Here is a 15,415-nt window from a genome sequence, read left to right as displayed (position 1 = left end):
AAGGATCCAAGTGGCACGGGCTGTGAAGCAGTCATTGAAGTGAAGCACATTACGTTGGACCGCATGTTCAACTAGTGGGTCGTCCAGCTGTCTCTTGGCCACAGTTTGTTAGTGGCCATTCATGTGGTCAAAGAACTTTTTAGTTGTCATTCCCACATAAAGAAAGCAACTCAGTGGTAGCAACATAGTTTGTAGACCACATGAGTGCTTTCACAGGTAGTACTTCCTTTGATGTGATAGGTGATGGTGGGAGGATGTATGGGACAGATTTTGCATCTGCTTCTATTGCAGGGATATGAGCCATGAGGCAAGGGGTTGGGCGGATGGGTGGAGTAGGTATGGACAAGGATATTGCACAGGTTCGGTGGGTGGCAGAGTACCACTGTGGGAGGGCTGGGGAAAGATAGTGGATAGGATATTCCTCATTTCATTACACGATGAGAGATAGTCTAAATCCTGTTGTGGAATATGGTTCAGATGCACCAGCCCTGTGTGGTAGTGAGACACAAGGGGATTTCTCCCTTTGTGACCAGACAAGGGGGTATGTGGGAGGTGGGAGGTGTACAGAAACGGATGCCCCATGCCGTGTCTCTCTAGTCAGCTCCCACATTCCCACCATCTGGCCACAGAGGAGCACTTCCTATGTGACTCAGCGCCGTCCAGGACTGGAGCAACTGAATCACATTCTCTGACAGGGTTTTAACTATCTCTCGTCATGCCCTGAAATTAAGAATATCCTACCCACTACCTTTCCCATCCCTCCCACAGTGGCTAACCTACACAATATCCTTGTACATTCCAACTCCACCCCTGCTCCCAACACCCTTTTCTTATGGCTTATATCTCTGCAATAGAATTAGGTGCAAGACTTGTCCGTACATCTTCCTACCATCACCTCCTCCAGTCTCTTTCAGAGGCAAGGCTACTTGTGAAAGCAGTTGTGTGATCTACAAACTAAGCTACAACAGCCGTGCTGCTTTCTACACAGGCAAGACAACTGACAAACTGTCTGACCACGTGAATGGTCACTGACAAACTGTGGGCAAGAACAGCTGGACCAGCCACTTGTTGAACATGCTGCCCAACACAATGTGCTTCAGTTCAATGACTGCTTCACAGCCTGTGCACCCTCTGGATCCTTCCTACCAACACCAGCTTTTCGGAATTTTGCAGGTGGGAACTCTTCCTGCAATATATTCTATGTTCCTGTAACCCCCTGACCTCAACCTTTGCTAGTCCCTGTCCTTTACCTACCTACTCATTTCACTGCTCCCACTCTAATGCTACACAGCCTTCTATTCCGCCAATGCACCCACTAGTGCTTTTCCTCTCTCTTCTACTTTCCTTTTTTGCTACCATCCTCCTGATTGCACGTAGCAGTCCTACCCTGTCCCCACCATGTCCCCTGCATGCTCCCACAAGCGAAGTGGCACTGCTCCTTCTCCTCTCCTTCTATTCCCCCCTCCACAGCCCATGCCTCCTCCTTACCCCCAAAACCCACCTCAGATTGCTGTTCCCATCATCCACAGTTGCTGTCCACAGTTCAGCCGCAAAGACCAGAGACATTGGTCATGTGCATGCGGTGTGGAAGAAGGCCTTTCATGTGAAAACTTAAATGTATAGCAGTCTTTTTGTTGTGCCTGTCTGCAGCTTAACATCTCTATATGGTGAGTAGCAATCTATCCTTCTCATAATATTGTTGTTATTCCATCATGGACTTCCCATTATTTGATTATTATGTACGTATTATATATAGTGTTAAAATTTTAAGTGGTCATTGTATACTTATTTGCAAAGAATATTTTTAAAGTACTTTTTATTTAGTTTATTGCCTTCATTTCTTTCCAATTTGGAGCAGGGTTTTGCATTTTTGGTGTGGTATGCATTCAGTAAACTGAGAAGTCCGAGTCAGTATTATTTAGTGAGACTTATCCAATTTTGTTGGCATGTCCCCACAATGTGCTTATGAAGGTATACATTGTGAGGATGCTTATGGAGTTACATCATTCTGTATTTTTAACATGTAGTACCTGGTGTTCAGAAGTGATTTGAAGTCCTTCAACATTTCAACATTATTAAACACTAAGAGAACATTGGAATAAAATCCATGACAAGTGCTCCTGTTGAGAAAAAGAACAATGAGGCAAATTATCTCTTGGTAATTTTTTTCAGTTTCATTTGTAATTTTGTGATTCCATTTTGTCTACAGATATTCCATTAAAGATATTAAACAGTCCTGTTGTTACAAATTCTGTAGATAAGATACACATTACAGAATTACCAAATGAATTGCCTTTGCACAAAAACTATATGAATCAGTGCTACATTTATACTGTTAAAACATCTTACTTAAAATTCAAAGTAATTTTTGTGAATGCCAGTTGATTACATACCAAGATTGTGATAAAATTATAATTATATTCCTAAAAAAAGAATAAACAGTTATGCCGTATCTAATTGCAACAGAGCAGTCTCAGGTAACAAATAAATCAAAATTTTATGCATATATTTCTCTTTGTGAATAATGTATCAAGTTAAATGAAAGCCAGTATGCTTCAGAGTTAAATTTTTAAATGTCATACCTTTTATCTTCTTTGCCCATGTTGCAACAACTGTCCATGCCACTTTTATTCATTTTGTGAGCTGGTGTCTTAACAACAGAAGATGTTTGCTACCAGCAAACTAGCAGCACCTGATTTTTCCCTGCCACCAGAACCAATTGTAACAAACCAGTGCCCATGGTTGAATGCAGTGATTTACTGTACCAAACATTTATTAGGTGTTAGGTGTGTTCTGGAGATATTTAGTCCTCAACATGGAGCCTCTATTAAAATTTCTCATGTGATGCTGAAAAATATAGAAATAAATGCTAATATTTCTTACATATATATCTGCTCACTTTTTTTATCTTTTTACTGTTACTGCCTTAATAGAAACGAAATGTGAGTACAGAACTTTATCGTAAAATTTACAGGTCAAATTTTTTAACATAATGCTACTACATATGACAAAACACTTACCCCACTCTCCACAGAAAAAGTTCCTGTGAACAGCATAGTTTATTTTTCTGATATTTCTTCTTGTATTTTCACAGTTTATAAAAGCTCTTCAGGTTGCCTGTCTGGAGGGTGATATTTGCTCCCTTATCAAATCATTAAAATGGCTTGTAAATATTCATTCAGCCAAGCAAAATCTACACTTAAAATTATTTTCTTTCTGGGCTACATTGATACCTCAAAAATATGTATTCCCTGTCCAGTACCTTCTAAAAGAAATTGTTTCCTCCTCAGAACTGTAAGATAACACAGTTATCATGAAAATCACCCAAAGTTGACTGTTGGTTACTTAATTTTTATGAGCCTTCCCTTTTTCATACATATTAATGTTTTCTTACTTTGTTCTTCATAATAATGTAATAATTTCCTTTTCCATGTAAATGTGTTCCCTTTTACAAAGAACATGTATAACTTTGACAAGTTTCAAAATTAATTCCAGTTTCAAATTACTTTTTAGATAGATTTGTCAGCTCGTTTATGGCAACATTCAGCCCTTGTTTACTGTTTACACAAATTATAACAAATTTTCTCAGTACTATGACACATTGAGTAAAAATTTCCTCTCTTAATTTTAGTTATTCCTCTGTCATACTTGTGTTGCTAGAGATTGTTCTCACCTATTTTCAAAATACTGAATCACATTCATGTTGCTCTTTTGCAAATAGTCACAGTACTAAATGTAAGACAGTCAGTCAGTTAGACATACTCATTAGAACATGAACTATGTTCCAGAGACACTCAATCAGTTATCTTGTTAGCAAGGACTACGAAATCAATGTGCCACTCCTCAGTTTAAAACATAAACTATACAATATGCTTATTTTATAGCTGACCAGCATGTGTGTAGCGTATCCAGATTTACCACTCATAATCTCCAGCCCTCTCCCTCATCTTGTGATCCTTCATGTTGTTTATAATGTATATGAGAATTTGATCTGACATATATGTATGAAAGTATACAGCTAATCATTTGCTTCACCCATTGCACTTTAAAATGGCATTCTCTAACTTCTTTAAACAAATGGCTAATACAAAACTTCATGTCACTGTGAAAAAATGTGCTAAAAGGAAGGCGCATCTTAAGTGTAAGGACGAAATTTTGAAGCTGACATTTATCTTGTTTACAATTTTTATTCAGCACACTAGCAAAACCTGTAAATGAAGTATTAACACATGAGTTGATGTTGGAGCAAAGGACACTGTTGTTGCAAAAAAATATTGGCCTCCTCAGTCAAGAGGACAAACATGACATGAAAACAGTACCCAAAAAATATAAAACCAAGACAAATTTTAAGTACTTTTTTACTTTGGTTGTGTAGGTGCAGATAACTGTATTTGTGAAACAAGTGAAAAGAAAAAGTGTAGTGTGAACAAAACAAGATAGAAAAGTCTTTCCATCCAGAAAATTAAGATAAGGAATCAAATGTGACTGTGCACATAGTATGTTTTCTGGCTCTAAAAATGTTGTTGCAACATTATCACTTATTGTCAGCAAAACAACCCAAAAACTACAAGAAACATGATGGCATGCACTACAAATATGAGCTGAGAAATCCATAATTTTCGAGCAATAAGTGAACTTATAACTGATTTACATGCATATAGCTAAAGGCAAAACATAGTCACAAGAATTCACAAAAGAAACCATCATAAAATAACAACCAAAATTAAACCTGTTATGAAATTCAGTTCTGTGACAGCTGTGGACCGTAGAAAAAGCTCTGCATTTAGCAGATATGGCTTTTCCATATGCCCGCATGGTGAACAGTATATTGCATAGAATAAGACAAAATATGTTGTGGTCTCAGTCTAAAAAACTATACAAATGGAAAATACATATGTGATTACATTTTTTATTCCAAATTGTCACAATTTACCTGAATGATAATGTGTAAGCAGAGTTGGAAAGTCTGAATAAGGAGGTACAAAACATATAAATGTTATTTAAAAACACAACATTTGTTGACATAAGCAGTTACTTCCTGTCAACAGATTATGGAAGTATGGGAACAAAGTTCACCATGATCATAGTGTAGTAAAAAATGTTCTCATCTCACTGTTCCATCAATTTAGAATAGAACTGAGGACTGCAACAGAAATGATGTTGTGACTAGTGTTTCTATGTTACAGGCATTGGCAAGATATCTAACAGTGAGATATAATGTAGGACAACCAATCATAGGTCAGTTATTGGTTACAAAAGGCCATCTCAGCAGCAGTCAACAACCAGCTGCTTCAAATGAAAATGATGGAGATAGTCATCAAAGAAATAACTTTTTACTCTAATTTGATGCAACATTAAGACAGAACAATTATATATATGCACAATGGAAGGATTTTTTAATTACAAAGGTTTTGGAAATAGTTAATAAGAAGTTAAACAGGCAGTGGGGGTGGTGTGGACAGCATTCTTCTCAAGATCACAAATTGTCTCAAATGTATGATGTTCTGTTATTCAAGTGATGTATTGTGGACAAGAACAATGTTTTTAGTGGAATTAAGATGACCAATAATTTATGTAGTACACAGTTACAACATGTGTGCATCATAAGACTAACACTCAAAAGAGACAAATTATCATTTTTGCATTATAATTTAGAAGGCTTAGTAAATAGAATAAATACATTTTAATTCTTATTGCAGAATTTTCTCCTTCTGTGAATGTTGTTCTCGGGGCACCATAAATCTGTATATAACATTCATTATTTCAAGTTAATGAAATATGTATGACCTACTTGCATTTGTGCTTACTGAATATGTTGGTGTACATTAAACCATATGTTGCTGTATAATTCTGTAGGCATTTCATTTATACTAAGAGTTAGCCACTGTTAATGATTTCTCTGCTCATTTGTAATGTTTCAGAATGAATTGTGATGCACATAGCAAATGAAAATATTGTTGTTCACAACCTCTGTCAATTCATCTTGTTCTTTTTTCAGTTTTTGTAACTGGATTAGTATATATGAACCACCAAATTTATCAGTGACACTCCTATGTTTGAAATATATTTCATTTTAATATTGTCTTAACAATATTTTTTTATTGCTCAGATAATAACATATTTGATGGTGTACTCTTTCTTTTCAATTAGGGTGATGAAAAAAATGTCAAAAAACACAAGAAAAAACTAAACAAGGATAAAGAACAGAATGAGGATAAAAAGAAGAAAAAGAAATCTAGTAGGAAGCCCCATCTTCTTGAAAATAACAGGGATGAGCTTGAAGAGTTCTTGAATGGTACTGGTGTAATACCAGTTGATGCAGCGTATGAGGCCATCTAGCACTTGTCGTCTGTTATCAGTGAACTACAGAGGAGGTAAATATCTCAGGAAACATGAAATAAGTAATTACCTATGCACCCTCCATTACATCATCATGTAAGTCACTTTTTATCTCTTTGAATCCAGCATCAAACTTCTTCATTCCATCTTACATCTATGAGTGTACGAACGGGAGTATAGCTCTAATGTTTGTAATCCCCTCCGTTCACAAATTGAATGTTTAGTGGATGATGAGCTCTTGTTAAAAAAATAACTTCAAACAGTTCCTTTTGCAATGGTCATTTTATACTATAAAAAAGTTCCGGAACCGAGGTGTAGTATCCCTATACCTATAACACTCAGATACACTGTCTGATCAAAGTATCCAGGCACATGTTAGTGGCAGTTAATATGGGTCATGCATACCCTTTGCTTTTATGGCATCTTGAACTCTACTGGGGACACGTTCAATGAGGTGTCTGAATGTCTCCGGAGGAATGGCTGCCCATTCTTCCTCAAGAGCTGAAACCAGAGAAATTAATGATTACAGGTGGGTTATTCATGAACAAATGGGTCCATAGGAACAGTTTACTAAAGTGAACAAAATGACAGAGGAATTACTTCCAAGGAATGGTCATTCACCACTCACTTTGGTCGCGGTTGGTCTTGCTCCCAGGAACTGTTGTTCACTGTTCACGTTTGCCAGTCTCATTCCCTCCTCGGCCTCATTCCTCAGTCTAGTTTTGCCATTCCTTGTTACTGAATTGGTCTCAATTGATCAGTTTCATTATTTTTTGTGTAGTCACTCACTCCTTGCTCCAGTTCAACTTTTTAATGATGATATAACTTATACAAAAATTAAGTTATTTGTGATATGTACATATTTTTCAGACAGCAAAAAGAGAAATCTGCTTACTCTTCATTATTTTGATCAACTTTAGAACACACATTTATCCCAAAGCAAGTTGTTTTCTGTTTGAAGAAACAAAATGAGGCAGCCATTAGTTTCCCCCCTAATTTATAGATCTGCTTTATTTAGGCTATTATTTCTCAGATGTGGTTTTGTTTCTTTTTGTTACCCCCTAATTTGGTTTCTTTGCACAAAAAAATAGTTGTGCATTATTCTGGCTCTATAGGCAAAGAGGAAGGGGGTGCCTCTACATTTGATCATAGAATGGCATAAAATCATGTTTACGTTTCATCTAAAATAATAATGTTCAAAAGGAACTTATTAATGAAATATTTTTTTTTACTTTTGTGTCAATTATTATTACTATATTGTTGCATTAACTTTAATAATACAATCTATAAACCTACTATTTCCTGTGTGAGGCAAATGTGATGAGAAAATCACATTTTATTTTAAGAATATGTATTCTTTGATAATGTCTCTGTTTGACACCTGTTTCCATTGGATAATTTACAACTTTGAGCTTAGTAACTAGGTGTTGAGTGTTGATGACAACTTCATTTTCATGTCACTGTGAAGAATCTGTCAGAAGGAACATGTCACTCAAATCAGATCTGTTCAAAAATAATTGTATTTTATTAGAAACAAGCTGTTCAATCCCATTTGTCATAATTTTTGATCATTTCCTACTAGAATACTTATATATTTTTGTCTGTTGATTCTGCTTTATGATTCAGTGTAGCGACTCTTTTCATTTTTGTTTCAGAAGATTAAGGTGACAGAATGGGGGACAGAAACCATAAATGATTTTTTTTTTACTCATGTGCAGGGTACAGGTGACCTGATATACATGTATAAAGTTTTTAAAGACTTCTGAAATCCAAACATGGTGCTTTGGCTTCTGAAGAAGCACAGAATGATGCTTTGACTTACATACTGGCAAGGAAAATACAAATAGAACAAATTGCAGTCTCTACTTGTTGTAATTCAACTTAATCATGGAACATAAATTTTTTCTGTACGTAAATGGCCTTCACCGTCCAACTTGCATGATGGATCCCCTTGGAGCACAGAAAGATGCTCCACGAGATGGTTCTTCGAGAAGGAAATATGCATTTAATTCAAAAACTGTCAATGTAATCCTCTCATATATCTTATTCCTGCAAGATAAATACAAGAGATCTTCCTCCAAAATCTTTTCAATCAAAACACATCCACTTCTAAAACTGATCATACTTTATGTTGTTCTGACAGAAACTAATGATTTAACTTAAAAGCCATTCAGCATGAATTTCATGGACAGTTTTTTTGTGCCCATTCCCATAGTACATTAAATGAATGAAATGTGTGTAAAATTATCAGAATTGAACTAGAAGTGAATTTTCCCCCCCCTCCAAGTACACGTGTGAATAAAATTTATATTTTAAGTACATTATACAAATTTACTGAATTGTTGAATTTCATATTTGTTTTACTCTCATCGGTTAATGGCTGCCTGTGCTCACTCAGAAGTTCTCTTTCTCAAATAACTCATTCCATGCATAAACCTTGGGGCCCCCTTTCTGCTGATGACTGATCAAAAACAGGTTATCTTTTTCAATTGTAAAGATTGCCAAAGCAATGATTTGTGCTATATCATCAAAGATTTTTTAAAAAAGTCTTGTTTCTTTTCACTTATGAAGTTCTGATGATCTCCTAGCATATTTATGTTGTAGCTCCCATTGCTGGTACAAAGCTTCTATTTTTACATTTTAGAATGCAGTTTCTCAGCTTCTGTGTCGAAACTCCATGTAGTATGCACAGTTAGATAAAAAAGGAATGACGAATGAGTAAAAAAGAATGGTTCCTAAAAAGGAATGATCACCAGTGTACTAGTTCCCAAAGATGAATGAGTGTGCCCATCCCTAGCAGTGGTGTTGGATGCAGGAGTCTAATGGAGAGTTGACATTCTAACTCATCTAAGATGTATTTCATTTGGTTCAGGGTACTCTGGGCAGGCAAAAGCAAAGTTCCTAAGTTTGAGTCTCAGTCCAGCACACAGTTTTAATCTGCCAATAAGTTTCATATCAGTGCACACTCCACTGCAGAGTAAAAAATTCACTCTGCAAACATCAACTAGGCTGTTTCTAAGCCATGTCTCTGCAATATCCTTTCTTCCAGGAGTGCTAGTCCTGCATCTTTCACAGGAGAACTTCTGTGAAGTCTGGGAGGTAGTAAATGGGGTGCTACTGAAAGTAAAGCTATGAGGACTGGCCATGAGTTGGTTGAGCACATGCCCACAAAAGGCAAAATTCCTGAGTTTGAGTCTCAATCCAGCACACAGTTTTAATCTGCCAGGAAGTTTCAGATCACTAACAGTCATCGGTCAACCTGGACAGCATTAGAAGGGTTGAAATATCACTGATTTGTTACACAGGTGACATCCAATGACTGGTCCATGTTCGAAGACACTGAACTATCCAGGCGGACCCATTCTGCTATTACTATTTCACTACTCAAAATACAGTACTTCCCACCTCCTTTTATATTGGAGTGTCTGCCTCTCATAACATCTAGTGGTCAATTCTGCATAACATATGGGTGTCCGAACACTTTTGATCAGATAACATACATTCCATAATCCTTATTTGTCTGCATGTTTATTTATTATTGCTAAACATATTTAAATATTTTTATTTTCTGTTACGAAATGCAGCAGCACAGGTTTTTGTTCTGTTTACCCACTAAGACAGAAGGCAATCATCTCAAAGGTTTCTGCAGAAACACACCTGCCCTGAAACAACATATTGATGTTCCTCAACTAAGAAAAGCTGTAAAAGATTTTGTTGCTCTACACATGTAAAAATTTTTTAAGTTTACTGGGTCTGGCTATAACTTCTTAATGAAGAAAGGACCTTGTAGAAAGATTTCTTTATATATTGCCTTTTCTTTATACATTCATTTCCTACCAAGTCCATCATAGCAAACGGTTCCAAAAATGCAAAAACAGAGTTTTTAAATAGCCTTTCACATGTACAGCACACTTTCACTCTAGTAGCTAGTTTGAGGTTTCACACAGACCTGACAGCAGCACAGGTTTCTCTTCTGACTTTCTACTAAGACCAGAAGCACTCATCTCAATGGTTTCTGCAGAAAGATGCCTACCCTGAAGTGATGTGTAATGTTCCTCAACTATGAAAAGCTGTAAAAAATTTCAACAGAGTGCATATTTTGTAAGTTTACCAGACTGGCTATAACATCTGAATGAAGAAAAGTCATTACATTAAAATTCCTTTATATATTGTTATTTTTCTATACATTCATTTGCTGCTAAGTCCATCCTAGCTTACAGTTCGCTACTTGTATAGCACACTTTCATTCTAATAGTTGAAGGTTTTCACACAGACCTGATACAGAAAAAACACACATTGTTTTACAGTTTGGAATGCTTACTCTAATACTATGCACATCATCACTTTTGACATAGAAACTCCTCTGTTACTATTGCACAGCACATAACACAGAATTTCTCCAAAAGAAATTTGCAGTTCATACAAAAGTAATCTGAAACTTCCATAAACATTATCCACATTTAATCTTACTCATTTCCTAATACATCACAGATTCCAAAAGTTGACTGTTACTCATATGTAACAAAATTTAATAGAGGTCCTGGCAACATGACCTCACGTCTTGAGAGAAGGCCACCAACTCCTACCAACTCACGTGCGAACATCGTCTCCCAGTCCTAATGCACATGAAAGTTCTCTTTACTGATTGGCCAGTTACCACAGTAGCCAATCAACTTCTTATTACAATTCATGTACCCAATAGTTTCCTGCTATGGGTCAGTCCCTGTTCCAAAATCAATCCCCAAAAATCAAATAAAAACAAATTAGCCCCACCTTTAACTATCTGAAGGACTAAAGTAAGTTTAATGTTCCCTGAGTAGCAAAAATAGGCTGCTTTACAGTTATCATTTACTCCCATGGATGTGACTCACATAAGAACTGCACAATCTGATTCCCATGCTCATTCACACCTCGTTACAGTTACAGTGATTTGTAGGTGCCGCATTTATTCCCCACAGCAAGACAGATCAAAATAACATTATGTAGGAAGAATAATCATAGTAATGAAAAAGTAAGTTATTATGTAATTTTTAGTGCTTTCCTAAATGTGTTGTTTACACCATTATTTAAGGATCCAGTATTCAGTCAACCATCTTCACTGATGTCTACAGAAAACGCATTAACATGTCACATTCAGTATTTTAGGTAATGTTTTGTATACCAAAATTTATTTTAGACAGAAGGCTGAAATTCATACTGTCATTAACAATTATCATCATAAAAAATTACACAAAGTTTCATCTTGTTCTGGGTATGGCAAAGGGCTGTATTGATTCATAATAATGAAAGAAGTAGTCAACTGTTGTTCAGGTACCTATATGCAAATTGGCTTGAGGAGCAGGCTGATTTGTATGAACATGTGTTACTCTGAGGTCATGACTCATTGCATGTGCAACTTAGCTCCCATCAGTTTCCTTATAGGTGGTCTATATTGCTATGCCACTCATAGAATATAACCACAACAAACTTGTAAAACTGACACATTCTATGTCCTGTGGTATATTCACAACATGGGTCATTAGAACAAGAAGTAAATAGATTCAGCTGGCTACAGGTCCTGCCCTCTTGTATTTCATTCTAATTACATCTCTCGCTGTACTCTCTTTTCTGGATCCTTTCTGTATTTTACTGTGTCTAATGCTCACTGGGAAACCCGTAGTTTTAAACAGCTTTCATATTAAATGTCGAAGTCTCATTTTTCACAGGGCAGAACTGGTAACAGAAACTGATTGCATGCTTTCATTATCAGACACATTGGAATCTTAATGTTGAAAACTCTTGTTTAATTTGCCAAAGTTTTCCAAGTCATTTCTTTACTCTTCAGTTTCTTCTGCCTTCACCCAGCCATCCTCATTTCTCCAAAATAGAAAAGATTATCAACTGATTCTATGAATTTGTTGTCATTTCCCAAAATTTTGTAACATTTTTTGTTGTTGTGCCAGTGTGAGTGACTGCACTGCATCTTCACACAGATTATTGGTAGTGATGTACAGATAATGTTCATGATATCTGTAAGTTGTTTAACTCGGAACTTCTAACTGAAACAAGAATCACTATAGGCATTTATTCTGTCAGTGTTAACACTACGACGTGCACAATTTCTTTGAGGCAACTGTATCAACGTGATTTAAAAACTTAAGTCTGTGTAATTGTTTGTGTCAATTTTTTTAACAAGTTTACATTTTATCACTAATAGCATTAATATTATGTGTTTCTGTTTTCTTCTTGTGTTTCATTGTACAAATGAAGAATCTGATGAGGATCACCTTGCTACAGTGTCCCTGTCGTGGATTGTTCTCTCTGTGGTATGGGCCAACACAGCCCCAGAAACTGACTTACAAAGTGCTGAAAACAGTGACAGCATGTTACTCAGGACATTATCATTTTTCTTTTTTCACCTTTTCATTTTTCCCATCCTTCCTGCACCCGTCTCTCCCAACTCATTGTTTTGTTTACCTCTCCCCTCCCCCATCATACATATCTTGCTATTCTTTTTGTGCCCTTCTACATTCTTGTGCCCCATCCTCCTCCTCCTCCTCCTCCTCCTCCTCCTCCTCACTACCCTGACACCCAGTACCCTCCATAGTGCCAAGCTGACTAGTGCCTGAGTTGTGGAAGTTGTTTGTTGCTTTCCTGCAGTGTTTGCTGGATCTTCCCTACCGTGTTTGCTGGATACTCCCCTTAACTATGCCATTGTAGGCATCCAACTACACATTTGTGATTAGTATTATGTGAACACAGCAAAAACAGTGCGTTCCTACACACATGCAGTTACTGGACTGGCCATCTGTTGCCTTTGGTGATTTGTGTCATTGCTTATGATATTGCTACCGCTTGCCTTCAAAATGGTTGCATTTGCACTTATCTGCCCGCCCCAATGGCAGATAGTGCTCAGCAGTGTTGTGTCTCCTATTTGACATGGTCTAGCTATACTAGCACTAATTAAAGTTGTGCTGTGTTTGAGTGCTGAAGTGGGAACTGTGCCAAGGCTAGCACTGTGCAGGCCCCTGCCCCACACTCCCTGGATCTCCAGTCACTTCTGCATCTACCAGAAGTTGCCGTACTAATAATTAGCAGATGAATTGTATATAATTTTGTGTCAAATATATAAATGTTGAGTATGAAGTGTGATACCATGTACAATGTGTATTTGAGTGAAAGAGTCAATTACATACAAATTGTTGTTGTATGTTCATCAGTTTCATTTGTTTATAATTTTTTATACTGCTTACATTTAGTCAATATCATATGTAAATTTCATAATGTAGATTGAATGAAACAGAAGTGTGCTTCCCAATATTCAATGTATAACATATTTTTGAAAATAATGTTACAATAAAATTGTGATTTTTATGAATATTTAGTTATTTGTAATAACTACATGAAGCTAACTGTATTTAATTGATGTAATATATGTTACAAATTTCTACTGCAAAATATGAATCAAAATGTTTGTTGTTTTTAGAGACATTTAACAACTAACTCTTTATAACAAACACTTTATCTTTCTCATTTATTAGCTATATTAGTTTCAATAGTTTCTATATCATAACATTCAGAATTTTACATCGTACTGTTCTGAAAATGTCATTTACTAGTTGAAATGTCTGAAAATCTCTATAGGTTTTTATCCCCAGTTTGAAGTTCATATGTCTAAGAAATGTTTTATGGTTACAAGTAACTGAAAATAACATCAGAAAAAGACAGAATGAGTTCAGGCTAAACATGCTGCAATTGTGGTTGTAGAAACTGCTTTACAAGAAGACATCATTTTGTGTTTTAACTAGATATGATGGGTGGCAAGAGTGTTGCAACTTGTCTGTAATGTTACTTCACGTGTTTTAGTTCATATGGGCTTATGTAAGCCTTTCAGCATACATGCATTGTTTTAATAAGCTTTAATCACCCAAAGGTCATGGCCATGATGCAGGCAGTAAAAATATTGTTGTTTTGTGATTTATGAACATGATTTTTGTCAGTGAGGACAATCTGAAACTTCATTGACTCCTTTTAGTTTGCTATTGTTATCATATAGACATAATTTCTGAATTGGACCTAACAAAGATTGAATATCACAATATTAATGTACAGAAATATTAATAACTAACCGCAGTTGTTTTTTATGCTAGTGTTACGTCCTAGATGGAATATAAATGTTACCATTACACATTTCATCAGCTATATTTTTGCATGATAAACTTATTTTAAAATTGGACACACTAATTATTCTATAAAGATTTTTAAATAAAAACAGTCAACGTTTGCAAGTAGGTTGCTAAAATTTAAAATTTATTAATCAGGAGCCAGTTTTGATCATGGTATAGCCATCATCAGACCATTAAAACTATGTGAAAAGAGTAATACAAACTTTTGGAGGACAAGACTTAAGTATAAATGTAAATAATTTAAAATACAATTCCATATGTATCCATGATGATGGCTGTAGGGAGTGGTGAGGAGCAGCCTTCTAACTAGCAACAATAAACACTGCTGACCCGCACTTGGCTGTTTATGGTAAAGTAGCCGAAGCTATGCCCACTGTCTACCGCATAATGTCATTTGCAGCCAATGGTTACTGAGTAGTAAGTAATTTCATAATAAGATTGCAATAAAGTGTAATTATTATAGATGTAATACCAAAAATATAAATATGAGATGATACATCAATTACACAATGAAAAAAAATTGTATTAGTGATAGAGAATTCAAAGGATGTGATATCTCGTAACATAGTGTATTGAAATGTGACCTGTCTTCTGTAGGAGATTTCAATAGCTACACGTAGTCCAAAGACGGTTGACATGATGCCAAATGGTTACCTAGAAGATGAAACCTGAATTTAGACATACTGTTATCGATCAGTGATGTTATAAAGTCAGTGATGGCCCGACACAAGCTAAAATAAACAGGAAAATTCACTACCATCATTTATGACAGTATGCTGTTAGTAATAACAAACATTAAGCTTAAATTGCACATCAAAATACGTGGTATACCATAAAATGAAACTACAGTTGCATAAGCTAAATGTAATCTGTAATGTTATAAGCAGAATTGCAGCTTACGCATTCCTATG

At 35.9% G+C, this 15,415-nt stretch overlaps 1 protein-coding gene across 1 annotated transcript in view; it reads left to right on the top strand.

Moving 5' to 3' along the window:
• Nucleotides 1-14,527, top strand: part of LOC126183359 (rab-like protein 6) — a 190,875-nt gene extending 176,348 nt beyond the window's left edge. Inside the window, exons 10-11 of the mRNA XM_049925276.1 lie at nucleotides 6,151-6,374; nucleotides 12,589-14,527. Coding sequence (XP_049781233.1) covers nucleotides 6,151-6,339 — 189 coding nt within the window. The 3' untranslated portion in view covers nucleotides 6,340-6,374; nucleotides 12,589-14,527. The remainder of the gene's footprint in view (nucleotides 1-6,150; nucleotides 6,375-12,588) is intronic.
• Nucleotides 14,528-15,415: the final 888 nt, after the last annotated feature.

Source organism: Schistocerca cancellata, chromosome 4 (assembly GCF_023864275.1).
Source record: "Schistocerca cancellata isolate TAMUIC-IGC-003103 chromosome 4, iqSchCanc2.1, whole genome shotgun sequence".
NCBI classification, from domain to species: Eukaryota; Metazoa; Arthropoda; class Insecta; order Orthoptera; family Acrididae; genus Schistocerca; species Schistocerca cancellata.
Note: the sequence above shows the minus strand (reverse complement) of the source record. Positions and strands in the feature narration are given on the sequence as shown.